This window comes from Heliangelus exortis, chromosome 18 (genome assembly GCF_036169615.1).
Source record: "Heliangelus exortis chromosome 18, bHelExo1.hap1, whole genome shotgun sequence".
Taxonomy (NCBI): Eukaryota; Metazoa; Chordata; class Aves; order Apodiformes; family Trochilidae; genus Heliangelus; species Heliangelus exortis.
In genome coordinates, this window is record NC_092439.1 from 9,573,884 (window position 1) to 9,599,603 (window position 25,720).

At 41.2% G+C, this 25,720-nt stretch overlaps 2 protein-coding genes across 3 annotated transcripts in view; one reads left to right on the forward strand and one right to left on the reverse strand.

Moving 5' to 3' along the window:
• The window catches only part of TRIM66 (tripartite motif containing 66), a 28,604-nt gene extending 14,685 nt beyond the window's left edge, over positions 1 to 13,919 (forward strand). For both annotated transcript variants that reach the window (XM_071761976.1, XM_071761977.1), the window contains 9 exons: positions 2,725 to 2,901; positions 3,115 to 3,343; positions 5,023 to 5,083; positions 5,779 to 5,953; positions 6,729 to 7,033; positions 8,482 to 8,605; positions 10,093 to 10,167; positions 11,289 to 11,441; positions 12,036 to 13,919. In XM_071761976.1, the coding sequence (XP_071618077.1) occupies positions 2,725 to 2,901; positions 3,115 to 3,343; positions 5,023 to 5,083; positions 5,779 to 5,953; positions 6,729 to 7,033; positions 8,482 to 8,605; positions 10,093 to 10,167; positions 11,289 to 11,441; positions 12,036 to 12,305 (1,569 nt within the window). In that variant the 3' untranslated portion in view covers positions 12,306 to 13,919. The remainder of the gene's footprint in view (positions 1 to 2,724; positions 2,902 to 3,114; positions 3,344 to 5,022; positions 5,084 to 5,778; positions 5,954 to 6,728; positions 7,034 to 8,481; positions 8,606 to 10,092; positions 10,168 to 11,288; positions 11,442 to 12,035) is intronic.
• Positions 13,920 to 16,686: 2,767 nt separating this feature from the next.
• On the reverse strand, positions 16,687 to 21,133 carry LOC139804732 (heat shock factor protein 5-like). Its single transcript, XM_071762226.1, has 6 exons — positions 20,292 to 21,133; positions 19,714 to 19,839; positions 18,817 to 18,899; positions 18,363 to 18,530; positions 17,787 to 17,940; positions 16,687 to 17,434 (listed from the first exon to the last, which is right to left on the reverse strand). The coding sequence occupies exons 1-6, from the start codon at positions 20,842 to 20,844 to the stop codon at positions 17,373 to 17,375; spliced, it is 1,146 nt and encodes a 381-aa protein (XP_071618327.1). The 5' UTR covers positions 20,845 to 21,133; the 3' UTR covers positions 16,687 to 17,372.
• Between the last annotated feature and the right edge of the window lie 4,587 nt (positions 21,134 to 25,720).

The following is a 25,720-nucleotide window of genomic DNA, read 5'->3' on the forward strand; positions in this document are numbered from 1 at the left end:
CAAAAGTTTCAAAAATTAACCTACACCCTCTACCCAAGAGTGTAATTAATGCTTGTTGTTGTTCAAAGGGTACAATGTAAAGGCAATAGAGCTTTTATAAAACAGGGATCAGTTCTTTAAAGGCATCCCGTTTGCAAAAACTAGCTGAACTGTCAAGGGAAAAGAGAAATTTTTGCTAATGGCAAAAGAAATGATTATTTTAGGGAGTGAATTAATAGGCTATTAATGAGCCCTGTTCCCAGTGCATTGTTCACTTCACACTTGACAGCAGCCTCTTGGATCAGAATGGAATGTGTCTGCTCTTAACTGTGAGTTTTAATATTTTGCACTGAAAGATCATAATGTTGCTTCATTAAAATAACCACAAAATTAACTTTTGCCCCAAGGGAAAGACAGATGGCAGTTTGATGGCCTCATTATTCTTTTTTCTTTTTAATAAGAGTAAGGCTTTATATTGGCTTATATCATCCAAAAAGATCTCTGAAGAAAATTATGCTAAGCTAGAAGAGTTAAAAAACCCCAAAACATACAATGTAATTGAGTTTCACCTTTCTAAAAATTTTAGTTAAAACAAAGTCTTATGCATGTATCTGTTTTTTGTGGGGTTTTTCCTGCAGTAACAGTTGTCTCAGCAACTACTCCCAGTGAATCCCAGAGACTCCCTGTCTCACTGAAGCCAGGAGTAGCCCTACCATTGTCTCACAGGGCTAACGTTTTCCCTGCAATGTGTACAAGTACACACAGAGGGTTCTGCAGAGGTCAGGGCTCAATATGTAACAGCTGATGGCACAAGCTTGTAAGTAAAGGGAGATGCATTCAGTGACTGGAAGCCAATACCTCCAGGGTCTCCTGTTACCTTGCTCCCTGGCTTTGGGGTTGTGTGCTTCCCAAGGATGTGCCTCAGGATCCCCATTTCCAATGGACCACACCATTATGTAGCTTGATTGGCTCAGGCATTAGTGGAAGCTTCATGCTTTTTTGGCTAAATAAATACTTAACTACTTCCCAGGAACTTAATTAATGCTCACAATGAACTTCGAAATAAGGGGAAAAGGTGAGGCTGATTACAGTCCATCTGTTCAGTTCAAGCATGAATTCTGCTTGTTTTATTTTCTGAGTTATATGAAAAGAGTTCACACATTTATTTGGTCATTTGAAAAAGATTTGTGATAAAAGGAGTGATGGAATGAAAAGCAAAATGTGTACTCACTAGGCCTTGCATGTGCAGGAACCTGTCACAAGCAATTTATGACAGCAGATGAACATTTTTGATCTTTGTGAACTTCTTTAGGCTGGTGTGACCATGAAAGCTGGATTCCTTTCTGAACTTTGTATATTCCTTTGGTTTGAAACCTGAGTAGTCTTAGGAATGCTCCATCACACAAAGTATATGTGTGGAAGTATAGGAAGTATAGGAAGAATTGTGTCTCCACCCAAGCATACTCACTTTCTGTGTTCCAGTTTTCAGCTCATGTGTAAGTTAGGAAGAATGTATTTGACTAGTTCCAGCTGGTTCCAAGAAATTATTATAGCTCAGACAGCTTAGAGTCAGGGACATTCATTTGCCTCAAAAGGAGGAAAATCACCAGTACTGTGGCTGCTGAGACCTGGTACTCTCTGGAGTGCCTTCTACGTGAAAGGATTTACTAGAGCACTGTGTGGAGGAATAGCACACACCTTCCCTAGCACTGCAGAAGATCTGACCTCTTTCTGTCTCACATGCAGCCTGTTTTATCTTACTGAATGTGTGTTGTCACTGTTCAGGCAAAGCTCCTACTGTAGCACCTATTGCAAACTGAGGAAAAGGAAATTAAATTACAACCTTAGGTGGAAATTAATGTTTGTGGGTAGGGTGTTACCTTAGCACATAGGTGATGTTCATTGCAAGCAGAGGAATTAAAGACTGATGTCTTTATCATTTTATAGGATTTACACAGACACAACTGTGTAAGTTCTTGCACCTGGGAAAACATAACCCAGGAGAGCAGCACAGATGGGGATCCACCTGTCTGAAGAATAGCTCTATGGAAAAGGACCTTGGGGTCCCAGTGGACAACAAGCTCAATATGAGTGAGCAGTGTGCTGCAGCATCTAGGAACACCAGCAGGATGCTGGGCTGCATTGGTGAGGGCATCACCAAGAAAGATGAAGAAGTCATCATCCCACTCTACTCAGGGCTTGTCAGTTACATCTGGAATACTCTATTCAGTTCTGGTCCCTGCTATACAAGAAAGATGTGGATGGGCTTAAGAGGGTCTAGAGAAGGCCACAAAGATGCTCAAAGACTGGGAAGCCTGCTGTACAACGAAAGGCTCAGAAAACTGGGTTTGTTCAGCCTGGAGAAGAGAAGGCTTGGGGAAGGCCTTATTGACATGTTCCAGTACTTAAAGGTCAAGAAGATGGACACTTGCTTCTTACACAGAGTAAATGAGGGGTAATGGATGCTAGTTACTCCTGGGAAGGTCCCAATTGGATATCAGGAAAAAAAAATCGCTATGAGAATAGTCAGACTTTGGAATAATCTCCCCAGGGAAGTGGTGGATCTCATACACTGTAGAAAGAGCAGAAGCATTTTGCTGCTGAAAGCTTATAATTAATATACTAGTTGGGTTTTGTTGTTGTTGTTGGGTTTTTTTTTCCCAGCATTCAACATCCTTAAGCATTCTGGGTTTTACAAACAGTTTAGAAATGGAATTGCCTTCAACAAAGTTATCTGATCCACAGATGCAAGGTGTGGCTGCTGTAACTCTTGGCCCATCCCCAAATGCTGATTGTGATTCTCCATCAGAGTCAATGCCCACTTACAGCCTGGTGCTGGGCAGAGCTCCAAGTGACCTGAGCCCAGGGGCTGCTGCTGGCCTCCCACCAGGTGATCAGCTCCAGGGAACCACCAAGTGCAAGGTAGGAATTGCTCACACTGCACTACAAGGGAATCCCCTTTTATTGATAGCACACGGTGTCATTAGCCAGACTGCCAAGTGCAGGTATTTCAGTAAGTAAACTTTTCTGTATCTGGTGTTTGAGTTTGGATTACAAATTATTTTCTTCAGATGGAAAGTAGGAAAACTAGTAATAAAATGTTTTGTTTTGTTTTGTTTTGTTTTTGCTCTGAAGCTGGAAAATGAAGACTGTGATGGTGTAGATTGTTGTCTAGAAAACAGCTTGGCTGCTGCTGGGAAAGATGTAGTCAATGAATTAACTCTTTCTATGCAAAAAGTGCTGGAAGAACCTATTAATCTTTCAATCAAAAAATCTCAACATTGTGCTTCTCCTTCTGAAATGCTCAGCAGCACTTCTTTCCTGCCTGTGAATACCAGAATGAGTCAACTTAGAAGCAAAGAAGGTACCAGGCTTTTCATTGTTTCCTTTAGGTTTTTGGGTTTTCTTAGCACCGTGCAGTGCAAACACTGCAAAGCAGCATGCTTACTAATGTACTTGCATATAAACATGCTTTTCCAGCAAGCTTCAAATCAAATAAAAAAGCATGTTTGATCTCATTTGTGGAGGAAAAACGTGGAAATTATATGCCTTGAATTTTAACATCCTTCATTTATAAACCAGAAACGAGTGTGTCTTTGTGAAGTACTTGGAGTATTAGTTCCCCTGGAAGCTCTCCTGTTAATGAGACCTGCAGTTATGACTGTTGAAGAGCTGGTTTGAAGAGTTCAAATTCAATTAAAAAAAAAAAAAATCTGAAATGCAATATGCCTTCTGATAGGTCCTTCATGTCAGTACTATAGCAAATTTTTGTTAGGTTAATATATTGCACAGTATGTGCTTTTGCTTGGCTCTGTCTACTGTGGAATATTCCCTTTAGCCAAGGCCTATTTCTTCTGCTTTAATGGAGAGTTAGACCTTACTTACCTCTTTTCATGGGCAAATTGCCAACATCCTTGTGCTACACTGTAAAGCCTCATTCCTGAAAACTCTAAAAGTCAATGGAACTATTCATGCAAGCAAGGGATTTCAGGATCAAGCTGTTATCCTGTGACTTATGCCAACATTTGGCTGCTTTTCTCTGTGAAAGATCAATTAATATTTCTATCTCTGTGCTGTATTTTTATTCAGAGAATTCTAATTAGTACAAAGGAGACCTATCTCAGTGAGCCAAGGAAATGTATTTGTCTTCTCTTTTAAATACTATGCTAAATTGTGATAATTATGCCACAAGAACTTGTGAGTTGTAAGAATCAGGCACACCCCTAAAAAGCTGTGTGTCAGTGAGGCTTAAGTGTCTCTGAGAGGAGCAGCTCTGTAGGTATCTGCTTTGGGTTGTGGGACACTACATGCAGAAGCAGCTGCACCATACAGTGAGACTCTGTGTAACATACTACAAGTTTGCCCAGCAGAGTATCTTAGAATTATATTGCTTTCAAGCAATAGGTAAGGTACCATTGGTCCAAGCTGTCAGTCAAGAGCTACAGTTCCTTGCATGCTTATATAAAGGATATTTTTGAATTCATGTGTTTTTATGTTACATACCTTGGAGGCAGAAAGGAATTACACAGCGTGGTTTTCATCACTCACTGGTAGATAGGAGACCAAATTTCCTTCCTGTTTTCAAGTAACTAGTAATATCCAGAACCTTCCTAGCATGGAACAGGAGACTGCAGAGATTTCCTAAGCCTCAGAAGTTCAGACCTCAATTGGTTTGTTTTTCTCAAGAAAAAGCTGTATGGCAAAGAGGATTACTTCTGTGTTTCCATGTATATGGATGACTGTGGTGTGGCTCTGCACATATGTGATTCCCCGGGAATGTAACCATTTCAGCAAAATGTTTTAGGAAGGCTCCTTATATTCAATACAAAAGTTGTGGTTAAAAGCAAAGAGAAAGACAAAGACTATCTCAGAATAATAAATAGTGTTCACATTTTCTATATGTATAGATGAAATCATTCCATAATTCACTTATGATATCATATTAAACACCAGTCAGAAGTACATGAATATTGAAATACTTTTTCTCCTAATCTGGCTCTGATATTATAAATATTTTATTAATTTTCTAATCTTCTGTTCCAGATTCCAGTAACTGTGAAAAGGAACATTTTGAAATGGGTGTGAAAAGCCATCAGAATGTCAGGTAATAGTCTTTTTTTCTATACAAAAACATTAGCTATGAAATTATTAATGTATTTAGAAAAGTTGTCATACTTAATGATAACGAAGAGCTTTAAAAGAATGCAAAATTCCTTACAGATTATAATTCTGAAACTGGTAAATTATTCTCTTAAACTTGACAATACTTGAAAATGTGAGTGAATGTATTTCTCTTATTCTGTAATTTGCACGTATGTATTCACTCTGGTAAACTTATTCACTTGAATAGTTAGAAACTGTTTAGCCTCAGTTAATCTTAAAATTATAATGGAGTCAGAATTTAGCATCATCTCAACAATTTTATAAAATTTTGTTTTCAGCTACTGCAGTGATGACATTCAAAGTTGATGGTGGGCTGTGTTCCTGCTTGAAGTCATCCACTTGGAAAACAACAAGCACGACTAAAATTGGAATAATTAAAACAAAAATATATGGAGCAGGTCAAAGTTTTAGCACAGAAGTTACTGATGCATTTACACATTTTAAAGTGATTGTATTCACATTTCTTAAGAACCAGCATGTGAAAAAAGATCCAGATTTTCAGGGTTTAGCCATCAGTGTCACAGTTTCAAAAGGGAAGGAGCACAAGTGATAGTGTGAGAAAAATGCTGAAACTGAGTAGGAAGGAGCACTTTCTGGAATATGCCTGAATGTAACCATGTATTATTTGGACTCTAGAGCTGGACTCAAGGAGCAGAGGATTCCATACGTGCGACTGGAACGTCTGAAAATTTGTACATGGGAAGCAGGGGAGCTCCCAGTATTTAAGCTCCAGCCACAGGATAATGAGCAGGAGGGCAATTTCCTCCTGATAATTGACTGTGGGACACAGTCTTCAAGTATGTCTATAAAGGTGAGTGAAATTTCCTTGAGGCTTTACCTGCTTTCTCCCCTTTATCCCAATGGCTTGTACTCACAGTTTCTGAAAAGGGTTATACACAAAAGAACTCACTTGATTCATTTCACCCTCAGACATTTCTGTGAGGGGTTGAAGTGACAGAGAATGCAGCCTTTAGCTTGCTCTGTAGGTCCCTGATTCTTCTGTTTCTAAGAAGTCTGTCTCTGGGACTAGATAGCTGTAGTGCTTTTGTATTCAAACAACCTGGCTCATCTGTCTAGTTACAAATATAGGGTAAATAGCTTAAAATTGTCCTGAAGGCATAGGTAAGTGATAAGAACTGATTCCAGAAATCACAATGGAATAGATTTTTAAAACCTTTGTAAACTATTGCTTCATTGGAGTCTTGAGTGTGAACTTCATTCCACAGAAGGAAATAGGAATTCTGGTGGGAGCAAAAAACTATACTTTTATTTTTATTATTTTCAAATTCTGTTTACTGTAGAATTTGTAAATGAGATTGCAATGCATCCTGTTTCCATCATCTGTGATATGAAATCTGACAGCTCTCTCACAGTGATATGATGCTGTGGTATGTGGAGGAAATGACCAAGGTGACCTGGCCAGCAGCCAGTGTCAGACATCTAGCTGAGCATGGGCCTGCTTGAACCACAGTGCCCTCTTCAGTAGCACTCATTGCAGAGGAACCATTTTGTCTGCAGATCACTGCTATTGTATGCCTAGATATAAAAATTATCATGGTGTGATCCCAGATTTTTCTTCCTTCAAGATAAAGAAAGATGGTCCACCTGAAGGACTGAAATCCAAAGGGAAATCAGAGGACAGAAAATTTCTTGTGTCCCAGGCTGCCAGAGACACACACTCTCCTGCTGTAGATACTCTCTCTGTTGATCAGAAGCTCAGCAATGGCATCTCCATCATGAAAAAATCTCCAGTTACTGAGGAAGACAATCCAATTGAAAATGAGGATTTCTGTGCTGTGTGTCTTAATGGAGGAGAACTGCTGTGCTGTGATCACTGCCCCAAGGTCTTCCATCTCTCCTGCCATGTTCCAGCCCTGCTCAGCTTTCCAGTGTGAGTTTTTCTGACATTCTGCCTTGGGGTAGAATATATCCTCAAGAATGTTTGCCCTTACCCAAGGGCAAGGACTTTATCTCTCACTTACCCTTTTTGTTTCTTTTCTTGGAAAGGGAAGAATTGTCTTACATACTAGGAACTAGATGAATTCTTAACATGAGCTGTTTCCAGCCATGCATACCCTTTCTGCAATTGGCAGCCAAGGAGGTGGCAGACCTGAGCTTTAAAAACATTCTTACAATTTACTGGAGAAAAAAAAAATCCTAACTCTCCTGTAACATCTGTGGTGTAGAGGTCAGTTCTTCTGTGCAAGAACACTGACCAGCAAAAGAAGAGGGCAATCAGTTTTCTAGCCACTTTTATGGGGAATTTTAGGATTACTGGGACTTTTGTGGAAATGCTTAACATCAGTTTCCTGAAGATCTACGTCCCATAGCAACTTGTCACAGATTATGGTATATGGCAAAGAGTCAGAAATTAGGTACATGCCCTCAACTTTTAAAAGTGAGGCTGAATAATGTGCAATACTGGTGGTTTATAATACTGAATTATGTTGCAAATCATTACCATGTGGGACCAGAAGCTACTTCATTTGAGCCAGGCCCTAGTAACTGTCTCTGAGAAAAATAAAATCTGAGCTATTAGTTTGGATATTCTGATTTTTCTTTATGTTCAGAAATCAGGAAATTTCCATTTCTTGGCTCTTTACTCTCTAATTGCCAAGTCTTTATAAACCTCGAGTTTCAAAACAAATTGAAAACACAGTTTTCCTTTGAAAATGAAATCCTTATGAAAAGTTAAATTCTAATGAAGTAAATTAATTCCCTAATGGTCTGTATTCATAATTCTTTAGTGTGCCCTCATCTATAGTTATTCAGGCCCTGATGTTGCAGAAGCTACATCACTGCTTTCATTAAATTCAAGAGGTTTCTAAAAATGGATGGATGTACTAAGAAGGACATTTTTGCCCATGCAGAATTATGTCTGTTTGGTTTGGGAACCTGTGTACAAGCACATATAATGAGCTGTTTTGATTATAGTGGTTTCTTAAATAAATATGTCAGTTATCATACCACCTGATAATAAATATATCCGTTATCAAATGGAACTGATTTTTTCTTATGACCCAAATGCTGGCTACTTTTCCTCTAATATATTTTTTAAAATTGCACTTGAATCAATGCAGCTGCACACCATGCTGGTATATGATTTCAAACATTTACTCTTTTGTCTTTTTCTGTGACAGAAAAAGTGCAATGAGTATAATGTGAAATTATTCCACTTCATATTAGATTCAAACCTCTCGAAGAATGTTGAATCCAATGGGCATTAGATTGCCTGCTGTTGTAATACTAGTTAAGGAGGAGACTTCCTTCCAAATCAGTGATTCCTGAGTGTTGTTATTTGACAAAATTAACACAAGTGTTTGTTGTGTTCTTTTGCAGAGGAGAATGGGTGTGCACGCTGTGCCGTAATGCAGTGAAACCAGAGGTAGAATATGACTGTGAAAACACACGCTACAGTCACAGCTGTAATGCACGTTATGGACTTGATGACTGTGACCAGAAGGTGGGAATAATTAATACAGTACTGTCATAGAAAAGACATGTGATCTCAGCATGAGGCTTTGTCTCTTGGAAAGATGACTGTTTTGTCTTGATTACTACTTTAATGTTTCAGAGAGTAGTAAATATTACAAAAGCATGATTAATATTCTTTTATACCACTCTCTTCTGTCTAGACATTGCTGTTCATTTTTAAAATAATGTTACACAAAGATGAAACAGGCAGATCTGGAATTCCTTTCTCCTGTGAACAAGGAAGTTGTACTGAACAGCAGAGCAAGGTTCCCTGAGTCAACTTTGCCTGGCTTTCTGCCATTTAGTCTTTTTTCTTTAAGTCTTGGCACCTTCTCAGATATCCACTTACACTAGCTGCACTGACATTTTTGTCATGTAGAAACTTTTTGGCTTTCAGTTGGATTGAAATCATCATACAGTTTTCCTATGTACCATTAGTCCCCTTCAAGATGACATTTAGGCACTGTTAACCCAGCCCAGATGAAAGTTTATATATTTACTTCCCCATTACCCGTTTCCTCTACCAAATCTCCCATGAAAAAATGCCTTTTTTTCAAGCCCACGTAGTACTTGGAAGCCACCAGTTCCCAGTAAATGACAACTGGTCAGAGAGGGAGTCCACACTGCTGAGTGCAGATGCTGAGCTGGCCCTACCCAGAGAAGCCTAGAAGAAGGCACTGGTCTGGGCACCATTCATAAAGACAACAGCAGCAATGCTTCTTAGAGCACTGGGGCTCCTTGGCAAGGCCTGTGAGCATAGCCACAGCATTGCTCACATTTGTTCATGTTTTTTCCAGACCTAAACTATGCTGTCCATAAAGAGCTGGACATAACTTCTGGATGATGATGGGATCTCTATTTCCATTGGCTTGAGCTCAAGAGGCCAGAAATAGTTGGGATCTGGGTCTTGATTAGTGAAGTTTTGTTTAGAAAATTGAGTTGTTTAGAAATTCCACAGCTTGTGAAGAAACATGGCTTACAATTTTCAGTGTGTTCTTTGCATCAGTGAAAAAAGACACAAGTACAAGTGTTCTACAAGCCAATAATGATCGAACTGACCTGTTTTCATATGGTGTTACCAACTACATAAATTCCATCAATTTCTATGAATGGATATAAACATTTAACTGTTTCCATTCTGTCACTGCTTTCAGTCAAGAGTCAAGGAATAAATGTGGAGTGCAGAAAGGAAATAGTGATAGCAATGAATTCCTAAGAGTTTTCAGGAAAGATCCGTGCATACAAAAATTTTAACATAGTGTTTCTTTTCTTGCATTTTTTGACTATCCTCACTTTTGAAACTATAAAAATGCTGTGAGGCAAAATGTCAGATTAGAGTGAAGTGTGCCATTTTGCATCAGAAATGCACAGACTACATGGAGACTCCCCTTTTTATTAGTATGATTGATTAACCAAGGGCAAGATTTAAGCTCACTCATTTTGAATTAAATTTTATTTTATGTTTGGCTTCTACAGAAGTGTGAAAAGCTGCTGCTTTCCCTGTTCTGCAGTAGTATGAGCCTCCCATTCCATGAACCTGTCAGCCCCCTGGTAAGTACTGCACACACACAGGTCAGAGAGAATCTGGAAGAATACTTTGCACACCTCACAAGTTTCTCCTTTGTCTTCTTGAAAGATATTAATTAACTTTTTTTTTCTGAACAATATTTTTTCCTAGGGAAGGGTAGGTGTTTTTCTTTTGCAGGTGATTCAGAGGTGCCCAGATGCAGGCAGATGAATGCTGGCCAATGTTCTTAGGCCAGGTTTGGGTGACAATTTAAGATGTTAGGATATTAAAGGTGTGTGAAGGGTTCCAGTGATTAAGAAAGTTGACTTGCTGTATACATGGAGAATGTTGCAGTGCCATGAAAGAGGTCTGCTTTAGAAGTAAGCCTGCACTCCCTCTTTTCTAGTGTTTTGCATGAAGGTAGTAATGTGACTGTTTGGAGAATAATGTAGAGTATGGTATTTCATCCATGTACTCAACATTTGCAATAATAACTGACTGTTTTAAGGAAGATGGAGATTCATGCTATTAATGTGAAAAAAGTTGGAGGAGGAAAATGAGACAAAAAAAGTTTTAGCAAAGGAATAGTCCTAATAACAATATAATAAACATTCCACATAATAAAGGTTGCAATGAAGTTATGAAACACATTACCTAACAAGTAATCCCAGAAAGATTTAAGGAGTAGGGTGTCCTGGTAGCTGGTGCCCAATGACAAAGAGCTTGTTGACCTCTAAAAACAGTGGTAAGTAGCATATTTTCAGCCACTCTTGGCAAACTGTTTCCCACAGTATCTGCTGTCAGTGTCTCAGCACATTATTTTTCTTACTGCTTGTGGGAAATGTTAGCTAATTGTCAGTGTTACATATGTTACTGGTTATGGCTAAACAACATTTGTATCTGGAGATAAACTTTAAAAAGTGCAAACAGCAGAGTAGGCACTGAAATGTGGCTATTTTCAAGACCAATTTTGCAAATAAATATCCTTTTAATCAAACCAGAAAGCATCCAGGAATGTCATGTGCAAGTACACCTGAACTAAATCTGTCTTTGCTGATGCTGGGAACCCTTTACAGTGACTTCTGTCCAAACTTGGATAGAAGTCACTGGAGAGGAAATGTTTTAATTAAAAAGGTTACACACATGATTTTTGATCTTATTGCAGGCTCGGCATTATTATCAGATCATCAAAAGGCCAATGGATTTGTCAATCATACGAAAAAAACTGGAAAAGAAGGACAAGTCCCACTATTCTGCACCTGAAGAACTTGTGACCGACGTGCGTCTTATGTTTTGGAACTGTGCAAAGTTCAATTATGTAGGTTTCTAATATGCATGGCAGGGGGATGCAAAGCAGAGGGTTGCTCTTTCAGGCTGTCACCCTGGTGTAACTACTGGTTCCAGTGACATCAGATGTGGGGGTTGGATAAACAGGAGGATTATTCAGTTTTACTCTTTGGAAAAGATACGCATTTTTTAAACAATAGTGATGGAGATATATGTGACTTTGAGAACTTGAGATACATATGGAGCTGAAAGTAAAGAGGGACATCTTAGAGCAAATTTTGGAATGATACTGAGCTTGCTGTAAGAAGCCAGTCACAGACAGCAAAATATTGATGAAAAAATCAGGTGCATGGGAATTCCTAAGCAATGGTAGCTGCTCTCCTTTCTAGCTCACTGCACATCTCTTTCTTAGAGGTTCAGAAAAGTATTCCTTAAGAGCAGCATCTGGTTTTCACTCACAATGTAAATGCAGAGGAACTGATGGGCTGTACAAAGTGTTCAGGAGACTAATGGAGACGTAGCAAAGAGAACCAATGCAAGACATCAGGGAAGGGCACTCATTTGGGCTTGATCCTTGATGATTTCTGTGCACAGTAACACTGAATGGTTATTAATTCTCTTACAGCCAGATTCTGAGGTTGCTGAGGCTGGACGATGCCTGAATGTATTCTTTGAGGGAAAACTGAGGGAGATTTATCCAGACAGGCGTTTTCCTTCCATGCAACAAGAAGACTCTGATTCTGAAGAAGTGGAGAGTCAGACCAGCCCAGTGCCACCCCAGGATTTCCAGGGGCCCTCGTATGGACAGGAGTGTGTTCAGCCCAAGAGGAGACGGCGCCACGCTGGAAAATTGCAAAAGCAAAAGCATTTGGTTGCTAAGTGGCCACCCTGCTAATTCTGTTCACAGCTACTGATGGGAAGTTTTGACAGGGCTGTTTGGGAAAAGTGTCAAGCTTCTATCACAGAGATGTCATCTGTTCTACAATTTTATGTCAAGATCCTCTGAGTGGAATAGAGTGTCAGTTGTGTATAAATGTGTGAGCGTGAACAAATGAAGTCTCTCAGGCCACACAGTTACCTTCCTAGCAGAAAACTCTCAATATTTTTTAAAAGACAGAGCCCTCTAGCTCTTCACTGTTTGCATTGTACGCAGGAAAGTGAAAAAAATTAAAGAGTGGTGTTTCAGACACTTAACAGCCTTCCTCAGGTATGACCTCCACAGGAGATGAGATTTGCTATGAGGAATGCAGCAGCATAACTGACAGAGTTAAGGTGTGTGGGAGGAAAGCAAAGCACTTGGGCTGTTTATTTAAACTCTCCTAATCTGCTGACCATATGCCTTATTTCTAGATCTTGTGTATAGATAACAGATCCAAAGGGTGTGAATCTGTCAATATTTAATCTGTTAAATCATGTATATGTTTTTCAGTGTTTACACTGAGGTACTCATGTTTTGGTGATAGGTAATAATAATAAAGGTACCATGGTAATAATATCTAATACTGTTTTGTAATCTGTTCAACATGACATCTCTGTTTTATAGAGCACAGGTAGTTATGAAATAATCTTTCAACCTCAATGTGAATGTTGGCCATTTTTTGTGCTAAATACAATGTGCAGTCATAAAAGCTGTAACTCTGTTGTCTTATTGAGTGATAATTTTTTTTTTCTGGGACCTTGATGCTCAATGCAAACGAGATACAGTCTAATATGATCTGATTAGCAGTTACATTTGAAGCAGAGCATTTTTATTAAATTGTGAAAGAACAAGTGCTAATTGTCCTAATACTAGGGCTTTGTGTGAACTCTATAAATGCATACTGGTGATCTGTTTTCAAGAAATGATTTTTCCAATATTTAACTCATACTTGGTAAAGCAGTGTGGAATTTTTTGTGTCTCAAAGGTAGCATTTTTATACAACTCTAGCTAGTTGTTTTTCTTTAAAGCAGATATTGGAATTCAGTAAGTTAACTCTAGAGCAAATTACATGGTTATACAAGTGCCTATCAAATAATGTCATGTATTTTTGATTTTCCCTGTGCTTATTTCTTGTAGTTATATTTACCAACAGTGCTAGAAGGTGATGATAATGTGCATATAAAGAAGCTCAAGCAGAACGAAAGGATGTCTAATTTTTTTTACTAAATTCCAAAATGTATTGGCAGAATACCACCATGGGCTGGAAGAACAACTTTAGAGTTCACTTGAACAAAGGGTAGGATGTGATTGTAGAGTCTGAAGGGTGGGATGGGTGAGAAGACATGACACCTGGGTGGTGGCTTGCAAGCTGCTTCCCCCCTCTTTCAGAAGCAGGTGAGTGAGATTGTTGCATGGCCAATGTCTTCTTCATCCTTGTGAGGGGCATCTTCCTTCTTAGACCTCTGCCCAGCAGTGTAAAGCTGGGCTGTGGTATAGCTCTGAGAGAGAAGGGTTGCAGATCTTAAACACAGTAAAAGTTCATTTTAATTAGCTTCCTGTAAATAAAGATTATATTTTCAGTATAGTTTATATGGGCTATTTGGTCTGTTAATCATGTCTGTTATTTTAGATAACAATTTAAAGTAAAGGTTTATAAATGAAGTAATATGTGACTTATATTCTACTATGTGACTTACTGTTTCTCATTAACTTGGTACTGAACTATTGTTTTCTTTTCTTTGAAGAAATGAGAATCTGGATATTATAAGCTGACTGGAAAACTGTGAGATGAAGGTACAGCCTTTACATTTTCTATATGTGAATTCCTATGTGTTTGCTTTCTGTTAAGCTCCTGTTCTCAAAACAATTAGTGTCTTAGCACAGAGAAATGAGTGCAGGTTTGTAAATGAATCAATTACCTTTATCTGTACTATAGCTGCCACCTTTTCTCAGTTGGTAATTAATTCCTGCACCAAAGACCTATCTTTTACCATTAATAGCACAAAAACAATATGCTATATAATCTTCATGTGAAAATGGGAGAGACTATCAATGACTTCTTTACCTGGAAAAGCAGAGTCAAGAGCCTGCTTCTGTTTCTTGAAGACTGTAAGTTTGACTGTCCCATTAGTTTTGAAGAACGCCTGTTTTAATAACATTTATTCAGGGTATATTATACCTTTATTAAAAACAGAAGTGTACCAGTTTGTCATCATATATAAGACACCCTTTGGATGTGTGCTGGCAGGACTCTATGGCCTGAGTACTTTTAAGGCTAACAGTTAAAAATTACTCAAACTTCATATAATGTTGGCTAACAGACTCAAAACTGAACTCATACACACAACTTTCCATATTTTAAAACACAAATCCATGAGTCAGCAACTTCACAAGATGTTGGGTGTCATAAGAGCATTTTCCATCCTGGATGTTGCCTTAAAACTGCTTGTGGTGTAACCAGGGCCTGTAAATTCTTGGGATGTTTACTCTGTTGGAGTCCAACTGCACACTGTAATGGCACTGGGAGGTGTGAAAGGAAGGGTGTCTCTTCTAAAATCTAACAGCCCATGTGGCCAGTGGTCAGTCGTGTAGTTACTGCTTCTTTTATCACCAAGCCTGTTTCACAAGCCAGAATATGTAGGAAAGGAAGCAAGAATGAACCCCTGAAGCTTTCCAGTGGAGGTTTAACAGAAACAAATGCCAGGAACACTGTGGAATCCCCTGTGAATGTAACCAAGGTTGTAATTTTTCCTTTTGTCTTTAGTAATGGGTTACATGTAGAATGGGAAAATCCTCTTTGTGCTTAAGCAGTTGAAAAAGAAATTAACTGCACTTCAGTAATAGGTCTCTTGAAGAACTGACAGCTACAGATTTGACTTTCACTCCCCCACAGATAATTTCCAAGAACTACTGCTTCCAGTTATCATTACAGTAGAATGGCATTAGAGTTAATGCAAACAGGTGTTTAACAAATCAGGTTATCAAATGACTGCATGTTTATATGTGTAATGTGGTTTGCTGAACAATAAAATATGTGAAATGTATTTTACACATCAATCTGAAATTTTTGCTATGAGTACATCTGCTTTCAATTAATACATGGATTACGTAGTATTGTTTCTCACTTGTTAGGTAAGTTTTTGGTAACTACTGATGGCAAAGCAGAATGGTTACAAAAGCAGGTGTGCTAATAGGAAGTAGATATTTTGCCTTTTTTGTTTTCAAATAGAGTAAATTCATTAGAACCAAACCCACCATGAACAATTAACAAAAAGGATTGTGGTTTAAAGATAAGTATAAGCTAAAGTGTCAAGGAACATACTAATGAGATGTAAAAACTATTTGTGTTATTTGGGCAGAAGGAGTCAAATTGAAAATTACAAAAATCGAAGAATTATGGAATAATTTACAAGAAGTAGAACAAAAAAACTCTATTGGAGATTAAAGACAGGCAGTAGTTGTGGGCTAAGGAGAATGCATGTCTTTTGAAGCTGTCTTTGATGATTAGGAGCAAAGAGCAAGAGATGGAGTGATTGTTTTTGAGAACTGTTAACCCTGCTGTTAACCCTGTTCCTCTCCCTTAGTAAATATTTATGAAAATCCATTTTAATGTGTAGTTCTCTACATTCTAATGAGAGCATTTAGGAGACATAGCATTTTTTCTACTAAGTAGACTTTTGCAGAAGTTTATATTAGAATATATAACATTAGAAACACGGTATTTGGGTGGCTTGGTTGGAACATGTTGTTGGAATACTTACTGTGGAGGTGAGAAATGGCAACAATCAAATCTGTTGTAAAATGCTGGCTCCACTTGCTCCTTTGTTACTCCAAATTGTGGTGGGTTGGTGTGACTGAATTTCTGTAGAGAGGGAGTGTCCCCAGAGGGTAACTCCTGTGAGAAGTTGCTGAAAGCTCTCCAGGAGGAGCAGCTCTAAGATCTTGGGGCAGAGGAGAGGGGGGAGCAGAGAGAGCTGCAGCCATGGGGGACCCCTTGCCAGGAGAGGTGACAGTTCCCAAGAGGAATGTGACTGTGTGTGTGGGGTGGCTGAGGTACAGGCACAAAGTGATAGGGGCCCAGGAAGAAGGGAGAGGGGGAGTGAGGTATTTAAGCTCCGATTTTTGTTCTCTCTTTGTTTTGTTTTGATTAATGATAACTTAAACTGATTTATTTTTCCCCAAAGTTGAATCTGTTTTGCCCGTGACCATAAGTCTTGACCCATGAGGTTTTAGTTGGGTTTATTTGTTGATAAATGTTGTCACCAAGAACTACTGAAAGCATGAATGCTTTTTCAAAACTAAGATACTCCATCACTTGAAATTTAAAACACGGAGGAAAAAAAAGAGGCAACACTCCTGACAGTTTAAAAGTTTAATTGCTTGCTGCCTAAGAAAGAGAGTACAAAATAACATTCTCGAGGTACAACAGATCCCATCCTGTCTCCATTAACAAAGATATTGTTAAATGCATCTTGTTACTGCAGGAGATCCAGCTCCAGAACATTTTAAAATTAACATATAAATATATTTATAAATAGAGGATGTACCCCCCCACCCTATATCCTGCAAGTAGTATAAAAAATAAATCTGAATACATAGGTATGAATATCTATAAATAGATATAAATATGTAATAAATAGTATCTAACATAACAAAACCTGAATAAATAGGTATGAATGTCTATAAATAGGTATAAATATATAATAAATAGTATCTAACATAACAAAACCTGAATAAATAGGTGTGAATATCTATAAATATGTAAAAATAGTATTTAACATAACATCTAATGCAGTGCTATTAAAACATAACATCTCCTATCAGTATAAATACAACCCTATTTTAAAAGTTAATAACCTACTTTGAAGACCTATTCAACATTATTTAAAAGTACTAAAACAACAAATAACATAGCAGGAATAAAGCATCATTGAAAAGGTGAAAAAATGGAGTGGCTAATACCCTAAAAATATTAAAGTGAAAGCAAAATATATTCTAATATGAATGATCTGGCTGGCAGCTGCTGACATCTTCTGGAACTTCTCACTTGCTGCTTGCTTCCTCCTGGAAGCGGCCCCGCTTGCAGGCTGCACCTCCCTGCAGATCTAGGAAGGAAAGGGCATGCTGAGTAAATCTCAGACCCTGTGTCCTTGTCACTCAGCAGCACACACAGCAATTGCACTTCAAGCAGGTGCTAGAAAATAGGGTTTGAGAGGCAGCCTGGAACTTGAGCATGGGAGGCAAGCAAATTACAGGGAAAGTGCTCCTGCTCTTCAAGACGTGTCATTTGTATGTGCATCCTGAGACATCCTACATGCACAGCAACTGACTGAGAGGCACAATGAAGACCTCACACTGCAGACAAGAACAAAACTGTTCTGATCTCCCCTTTCTCCAACAGCTAGGTCAGAGTAGCTGTCTGGCAATCTCTAAAAAAACTGCAGAGTCTCTTCTTACCAGGGGAGTTGTCATCACGAGAACTGTGTCTCCTTTTCCTGCAGGTGGGTGTTACAGGGGAATCTCCCTCTTCTCCCAATGTGTAAATGAGCTGTCTTCCAGGTGGGAATTGTCCCTCTTCAGTCACTGCAGCACATGTACCCTTGGTATTGTCCTTAAAAACAAACAAGTAGAAATAAACCAAAAGATCACTCAGTGTTTTTTGGAATTGCTCTAGGGACAAAAGAATAACTCTTCTGTGCTCCAAAAGGACAGGTAACAAGTGTTGACTACTGCCTAGATGGTTTACAGAAGAGGTGTTTTCACCTCAGAAGGAAGGTTGCCTGATGGAAGCTCAAGCTCTTAGAAAATGCCCTTTTAGGGGAAATGTGACATCAGAACACTGGGATAGGCAAAGGTAGGCTGCATGTCCTCACTGCCTGAGCTTTGCCTTGGTTATCCAAATAGGTTGGAGAATGAGTCTAAAAGAAAGTCAGGTGTACTCCCTTTATAATTAAAAAATTATAAAGAAAACAAACATTGTAGTATGTGTAGAACAAAAGTTCAGCAGGCTGCAGGGGGGAACGAGGTACTTACAGCATGATCTGCTGTTAAAAATGTCTGGCTCTCTCCTTTCATTATTTCATCAATGATTGGTGCACACTTCTCCTCGATCATCTGGAATAATTCTTCAAGGTTGACTTCTGCCTCAGGAGCATCACATGGTGGAACATCTGCTGTGCAAGAGGACTGAACAGGTGGAGTCTGGAAGAAAGAAAAATACAGGGAACTCTGCTATCCAAAAATCACAGTGCCAGGATGTGTAGCAATTCTCTAAGGCCTTGGAAAGGAACAGCAGCAATCCACTCAAGTGTTTGCTTATCCAAAAGCTTGAAAGCCTGTCTGTTATTTTCGGTTAGGACAGCAGCTTTAATTATGAACCAAAAGGGCTGATACTTTGCCTTGTTTTCCATTAACCACCTGACTCTTGGCACGCTTGCTTTCTTCTGTTCTCTTTTTCTTTCACCTCATGTCAGGACGTTGCACTCACCTGGACAGAGCTGCAGGGGCTGCTTGTTGAAGATGCCAGACCCGGAGAGCCAGAGGAGGTGCTGGGTGGGGAGCGACACGGTGCTGTGGATGCAAGAATGGCAGCACAGTGAGCAGCCTGGAGAAGCTGGGCTTGGCACATGCAGTTCTAGTGCTTACTTGGTGGAATCATTGCAATGATAGTAAAAAATGTATCCCTGCCCCCCCAGTAATACTTAAGCTTTGGTTTGTCCAAGGGAATAGTTGCTATCTTTGAGTTTCAGAAGGGTTTTTTTGATACTGAAAAAAAGATAACTGAGACCAACAATGATTTGCATGGGATTCTGTTCTGAAAAGCAATTCCACTGAAGTTGGACTGAAAATTGTAGCAGAAACATAGCAGACAAAAGAAAGTCAGCAGGACTTGTATGCTTTCTAGTCTTGTGAGACTAAAAAATACAACATAAAGAAGCTAAGCAAGAAAATAAACTAAGATATGAAAATAGTTTGAGTAGAATGAGATGGTCTACATGATGCTTTTTACTGATCTTTGACTTCAGACACTTCACACATGGAGACCAAGTGTACTACTTTTGAACCAGCTCTCAGTGCTTTAGCAGCATCATCCTAGTTTTGTGTGACTCAAAAAAATGGGAAAGTTTGCCTAACACTGTGTAGTTGTGGACAAGTGTTTTTTCCTTTGCCCTATAACCTGAACAGAGTGTCCATCTGGAAAGTCACCAGGGGACACTCAAGGTCTGGAGGAAGGATGGGCAATACCAACCAGAAACTCTTTTTGCTTTCAAGGTCTCTCTTCCTTTAGACTCTGTGCTTTATGTCGAATTCTCACTTCAGATAGACAGGACAGAGCACATTTCTACATCTTTTTGAAAAACAAGTGCAGACGTTTTTGTCTTACCTGTGGAACTGGACCATTGCTCTAGTGGCAGGATGGAGGATACTGGTCTGACCGTGTATGTCACTGTTGTGCAGCACCTCCGGGGAAGCGGGACGCCAATGCCTGTGGCTGTAGGAACCTCGTACCCTGGAAGCAAGCAAAGAGAACCCCGTGATGTTCCAGAAGGGACTGGACCCTGCTCTCAACCTTATTTTGGCAAAGTGCCACGGTTCTGGTATGAGGTGGACCCCAGGAGCTTTTGCTGAAGCTGTCCTGTGGTCCTGCAGTGGGCTCTTTAAAGTGGAAGAATTGTCAATGAAAGGTGTTTTGAGAGGCAAGGGAAGGGAGCATGAGAAGCCCCGGCTTTACAGCTTCAGTCTCCTCCAGAGCCTTGTGCCGAACCAGCACAGTTGCTCTGTGAGCTGCAGGGCAGAGGATGGTTAAGAGGACCTACAGCCGCTTCCCTACAGCGGGGGAGCCGAGCGGCCAGCGGCAAGACCGGGCTGCCCTGCTCCTCAGGGGAGTGCCGACGTTCCACCCCCACACCAGCCACCGCTTCTGCAATCCACGGCGGCCCCGCACACCCCACTCCGTCTCACCGAGACCATTGGCCTTGGGCAGCAGGTCCGGGGACAGCGCCGAGCCCATCAGCCGCTGGATGCGGGTGGCCGGGCGGCTGGACGCCTGCAGCCCGGCTGCCAGCTTGGCCCTGTTGGCTCTCGTCAGCCGCTTCATCTGGGTCAAGAGGTCGGGGCGGCCACGGTGGAAGTGGGGGCTGTGGAAGTGGTGTAGGGGCCCGGAGGAACTGCCTCCAGCCCCACAGTCACCTTTCGGGCCCGGCCCAGCCCCGGCCCCGGCTCCGCTGCCCGCCGGCCCCGCCATCACTTTTCGGAACCCATATAGGTTCAGCTGCCGGACCAGGCTGCTGAAATTCTTTGTCTTGAAGACTTCGGCACCGTCGCCGCCCGGGCCGGCGGCGAGGCCCGGGCCGGCGCCCAGCAGCTCCCGCTCAAAGAGCGCCTGGTCAATGAGCAGCCCCTCGCCGCGGGCGTCCCAGCGCACGGAGCAGCAGCGGGGGCTGTTCACCAGGCGCCAGAGCTTGGCTGGGAACGTATGGGGGTCAATTGGAGATGGTAGACGCGGCTCCTCCATGCCGACGAGCACGCAAGGAGGAGGGATGCGAGGGACGCGGTGGGATGCCAGGGATGCGGCGGATGGGAGGCACGCGGTGGGATGCGGAGGGACGCGGCGGGATGCCAGGGACGCTGTGGGATGCGGAGGAAGGCGGTGGGATGCGGAGGAAGGCGGTGGGATGCGGAGGAAGGCGGTGAGATGCGGAGGAACGCGGCGGAATGCGGAGGAACGCGGCGGTATGCGGAGGAACGCGGCGGGATGCCAGGGACGCGGTGGGTTGCCGAGGAACGCGGCGGGATGCGGAGGGACGCGGACGGCTTCTCCATGGCGACGGGCGCGCAAGAACGCTCGTGCCCCGACAGCCGCCACGCGGGCAGCACGCGGGCAGCACGCGGCCGGCTCGCCCGCGGCTCGCCCCGCAGCCCGGCCAGCACGCGGCCGTCCCCTCAGCTCCCTCGGCTCCCTCGGCCCCCTCAGCCCCCTCAGCTCCCTCAGCTCCCTCAGCACACCGCAGCCCCACCGCTCATCTCAGCTCCCCCAGGTCCATCGGAGAGTCCCCACTCCCCTCAGCCCCGCAAAGGAGTGAGGAACTTGGAGAAGCCGCTGGAAAGGCTCGGGTGCCAGAGGAACCAGGATTCCGCCTCAGGTGATAGCGATGTCACTGAGTTACTTTGGGTGTAGCAGATGCTGTTTGCCCACATGGCCTCTTCTGAAATGAGAGATTTTTCCTCTCTTTCAGCATTTCATTTTTATCTGATGTGACTATTGCTTGTCCCCCTTGAATAGCCTTTTTACAATGTTAATGTCACTCAGTCCACTGCTGCAAACCTGCCTCTACCTCATGGGATGGGAGCAGCCACAGTGGCCTGGACAGCAGGGACACAGTAATAACCTCTGTCTGAGTGAGGTTATCTCAGGGATATTACAGACAGAATGGATTTTCTCCAGAGAATGAACCTCATAAAATATCTCCAGAAGTCATATTCCATACCACTAAAGGAAAATTAGCCTTTATTTTTGATCTTTTAAATACCATGAAAATCTCTGTGGGCCAGCAGTATTGATTGACGTGAGTCTGCTGGAGAAGGAAATCCCATCAATGATCATTCGAGGTGACAGTCTCACTGTTTGGTTGTAGCTCTTGCATCATGTTCAAAACTCTCTCCAGACTGCTAGCACTGTGTCACGCTGTGTTGCATCATGCCACAGCCTGTGCCCTGTGCTATGGGACCTGTAACTCCTGGGGGCAGGGGAGGGACTGCTTGCTGGGGACATCTGCTGAAGAAGTGGGAGCACCCTGGAGATATTCAGCCCCTGAGCTGGAAAAGGAAGTCTTTCTTCACCTGCCAGGTAGATAACTCATATCGCAGAAGAATAATAGAAGGAGAATGTATAATTTCCCTCCTTGGTGCATATTAGGAAATACTGTAAATATCAGAGTGCAGTTACAGCCACAGAACTCAGCCCTCTACTTTTCTGGGTACAGAAGAAAAGATACTTCAGAATTAGTCTGATTCTGCATTTATTGGGTTTTACTGCTTCCAAATAATGTGTGTTCACTTTGCAAATAAATTTACCACAGGTAAAGGTTGCCACACTCCTTCCCAGCTGTCAGTCCTATAACACCCTTCTCACTTTGAGTTAAGTTCTCCTGCGTATAATTATTAATTCAGCAGTTTGTAATTAAATGATTAGCTAATCAAATTGTTCCCTCAAGAGCACATGTGTAAATGCATTAAAGACTGATTTGATTGAGGTCACTCAGAGATAGTTAAGCCTTTAAACTCACCATTATGAAGAATAAGAAGCAAAGAGGAACAGTTCTTGTGAGGAAAAGGCTTTCCAAGATGGAGGCAGAAAGGGATTAAATTTTGCAGATGTTTGCTTGGAATTCCTAACAGAAGAAAAAAAAAAAAAAAAAAAAAAGAGATTTGAAATTATGGACTTCTGTATTCATATTACCATGTACTGTCTCATAGTATGGGAACAAAAGGAGAATTCCTTTGAAGAAATTAAAGGTGAGCTCAGAAGGCTGATACTGTGGGGGTGGCAATACAGTATTGTTATTGCTGGGTTTTTGTCAGGGATGTTCTGCATATGTGTCCCCACTGATTTGAGCAAAACCCCTTCTGCAGCATTTGTGAAAAGAGAAAATGCTTATACAGGTGTAAAGGGGCAGAAAGAGATGAAGATGACTTTTATTACTCCCCCAATTAGCACCAAAAACACCAAATGGGTGTTTTCTCAGCTTCTTCAAAAACATTTTGGTACTGGTCATTTCCAGAGGTTGTGGCAGCACAGCCTGGATCAGTCAGTAAAATTTAACGATGCTGCAAAGCTCGGGTTTTTCCAATATTCCCTAAAGGAAGCCAAGTTACACAGTGGGGACCAAACCACCCCTCGCCGATCATGAGGGTTTCACCACCCTGTGGTAAAGTGATGGTAGGGATTTGGCAGGCAGGCTGCCAGGCTGACTGCAGGGTAGCACTGCGGGTTGGTCCTTGCAAAGCAAGGCAGTTGGCTCCCTCTGCTGATTTGCAGCATGATTTTAGTTGTTTAAGCAACACATACTCTCTTCCAGGTCCCGGAGGTTCCAGCAGTATGGTGCCTTCTGGTTTCTATGTGCTTTCTTTCCCTGTGAAGTAGCTACAAAGCTCTGTGTTCCCCTTCAGCTTAAAATCTGTAAAGACCTTTACAAAGATTAATGTATGCATTTATAACTGAGAATCAAACTGTAAGGTGGCAGTGGAGCACAAGCATTTTAGGTAAGATCTCCATTAAAGCCATAATTATACCCATCTGTTTCCCTAAAGTATCCCCTATGAAACAGTTAGTGCTTATACATCTCTTGATGGCTCTCTCTCAATCTGGTGTTATGGGAAAAGAGGGAACTTAATTTATTTACTTTCTAGGAAAAGATAGTGCTTAAATACAAATATATGAGAAAACCAAGCTGAAAGTGTTTGTCAGAGGAGGTTTATTTGTTTATGGGTAGTGTCAAAACATCTGTTTTTCTAAAATCTGTCCAACTCTTATGCACCAATTATGGAAAAGATGGAACAGCCGCATTTCTAATAAAGCAGTTCCCATGTAAATAAATCTTAAGAATAAACAAACACATAATATTTCTTAAAAATACGTAGAGCTACATCAAAGCTGTTGGGTAAAAAAAGATTTGTAAATAGCTGTAAGCTGGATTCAGGGCAGATATACAAATTAGCTTTCCTCTTATGACCTGGCTGTTATGTGATTATTTGACCAGTTTCTCATCAGGAGTAAATTGGTGAACACTTTAATAGAGGGCTGAAAAAGGCAAGTTTCCACTGTGGCAGGACTGACCCTCTGACTCTGAAATTAATGTTTCTATAACCAAAAAAAGTAACAGATTTGAGACACTAATGAGAGTGGGGAAAAAAAAGAAAAAAAGACAAAAAAGTAGACTAAGACAACAGATTGCGAGGATTTCACCACTAATTCAGGGACGTTAGTGTTAAGATATTTGATATCACATACTTTTAAAGTTAGTTGTCTGTAAGAATCTGTAAATCTGGGTGGAACCAAGTTACCTAAAACTGAGCTCCTCGTGTCTTTTGAAATGTCCTTGTGTACGGTGTCACTGTGCAGTCTGTGAATTCTGAACCCATTTGAATGCTGTGCCAAGGGAGGTTTAGACTGGATATTAGGAAGAAATTCTTTACTGAAAGAGTTGTCAGGCACTGGAACAGGCTGCCCAGGAATACACCTGTCATCCCTGTGGGTATGTAGAAGCCATGTAGACCTACCTGGTACTTAGGGACATGGTTTAGTGGTGGGCTGGGCAGTGTGCTAGGTTAGAAGTTAGTTGGTCTTGAATGTCGTAGAGATCTCTTTCAACCAAAATGATTCTACGGTTCTGTGTAGTTGAGACTTCTAACAGCCAAATGAGGATGACACTTCTGTCATCTGGCTCTCCTGTAGACACCTTCAGTTTCCTCTCTGTGCCATGTACTTGCTGAGCCTTTCTCAGTGCACAGACCGATGAGATTGCTTGATGGACACTGTAGCTGTCAGAAGGTTGAACATCGTGACCACTTTGTGGGGGAACAACTGACTTTGCAGCAGCAGCTTCTTGAGGACCATCTCGTTAAACCCGCAATTCCTCCTGCAGTTGCCGCTGCCTTCAGTGCTGCGTGTCCTGGTGTGTCCCCTCCCGCCCGGCACTCCGCAGCCTGATGCAGAGGACATGGTACCAGTAGATGGAGCTAAAGGATCCCAATCACTGAAGAGACGGTAAAATTAATGTTGAAGGTGTAGGCCAAGACTTTGCCATTTTCTTCTGCTGCTGGTATTTGCCCTTTGCTACGACATTTCCTTTCCTCCCCCCCAAATGAACCTGCATTGAAAAAATTAATACAAGAGAGGCACCTAACAAAATTTGATGTCAGGTTGTCAAAAAAAAAAAAAAAAAAAAAAAAAAAAAAAGGCATTTATTGCTGTGTCCCTCTGTCCAAATAATGCTTGCCAAATTTCACCAATTGTGAGTGACACTGCAGCTCTTATTGTCACATTGTCACTGTCATGGGCATTAATTAAAGGTACTGGGACCTGATAAGCTTATTATGCTCTGTACTGTGAAGGAGGTGAAGATTTCTATGCATCTTTTTATAGGCTCTTAGGAGATTCGTGCTGCTCTATGATAAAAGACATAATTTTACATCTCTGGTAATTGTTTCCTCTGGTGGTGGTAGCACTTTACTATGTATTGAATGCCATACCTATCCAGACAAAAATAACTTCCTTCAGGCCATAAGGAGAGAAGCAGGTTTACTTACTTGCAAGCCACAAGATAAATATTTAGATAAATAGAAAGGGTATCTAAAGCCAATCTAAAGCTTTCCCATTAGTAAATGCCTGT

Coding starts and splice junctions, on each gene's coding strand:
- LOC139804732 (XM_071762226.1), bottom strand. CDS start 20,844: ATGGAGGAGCCGCGTCTACCATCTCCAATTGACCCCCATACGTTCCCA. Junction 18,900..19,713: donor GCAATGGTCCAGTTCCACAG/GTAAGACAAAAA, acceptor TTGCATCCACAG/CACCGTGTCGCTCCCCACCC. Junction 17,941..18,362: donor TTTTAACAGCAGATCATGCT/GTAAGTACCTCG, acceptor TTTGTTTTTAAG/GACAATACCAAGGGTACATG.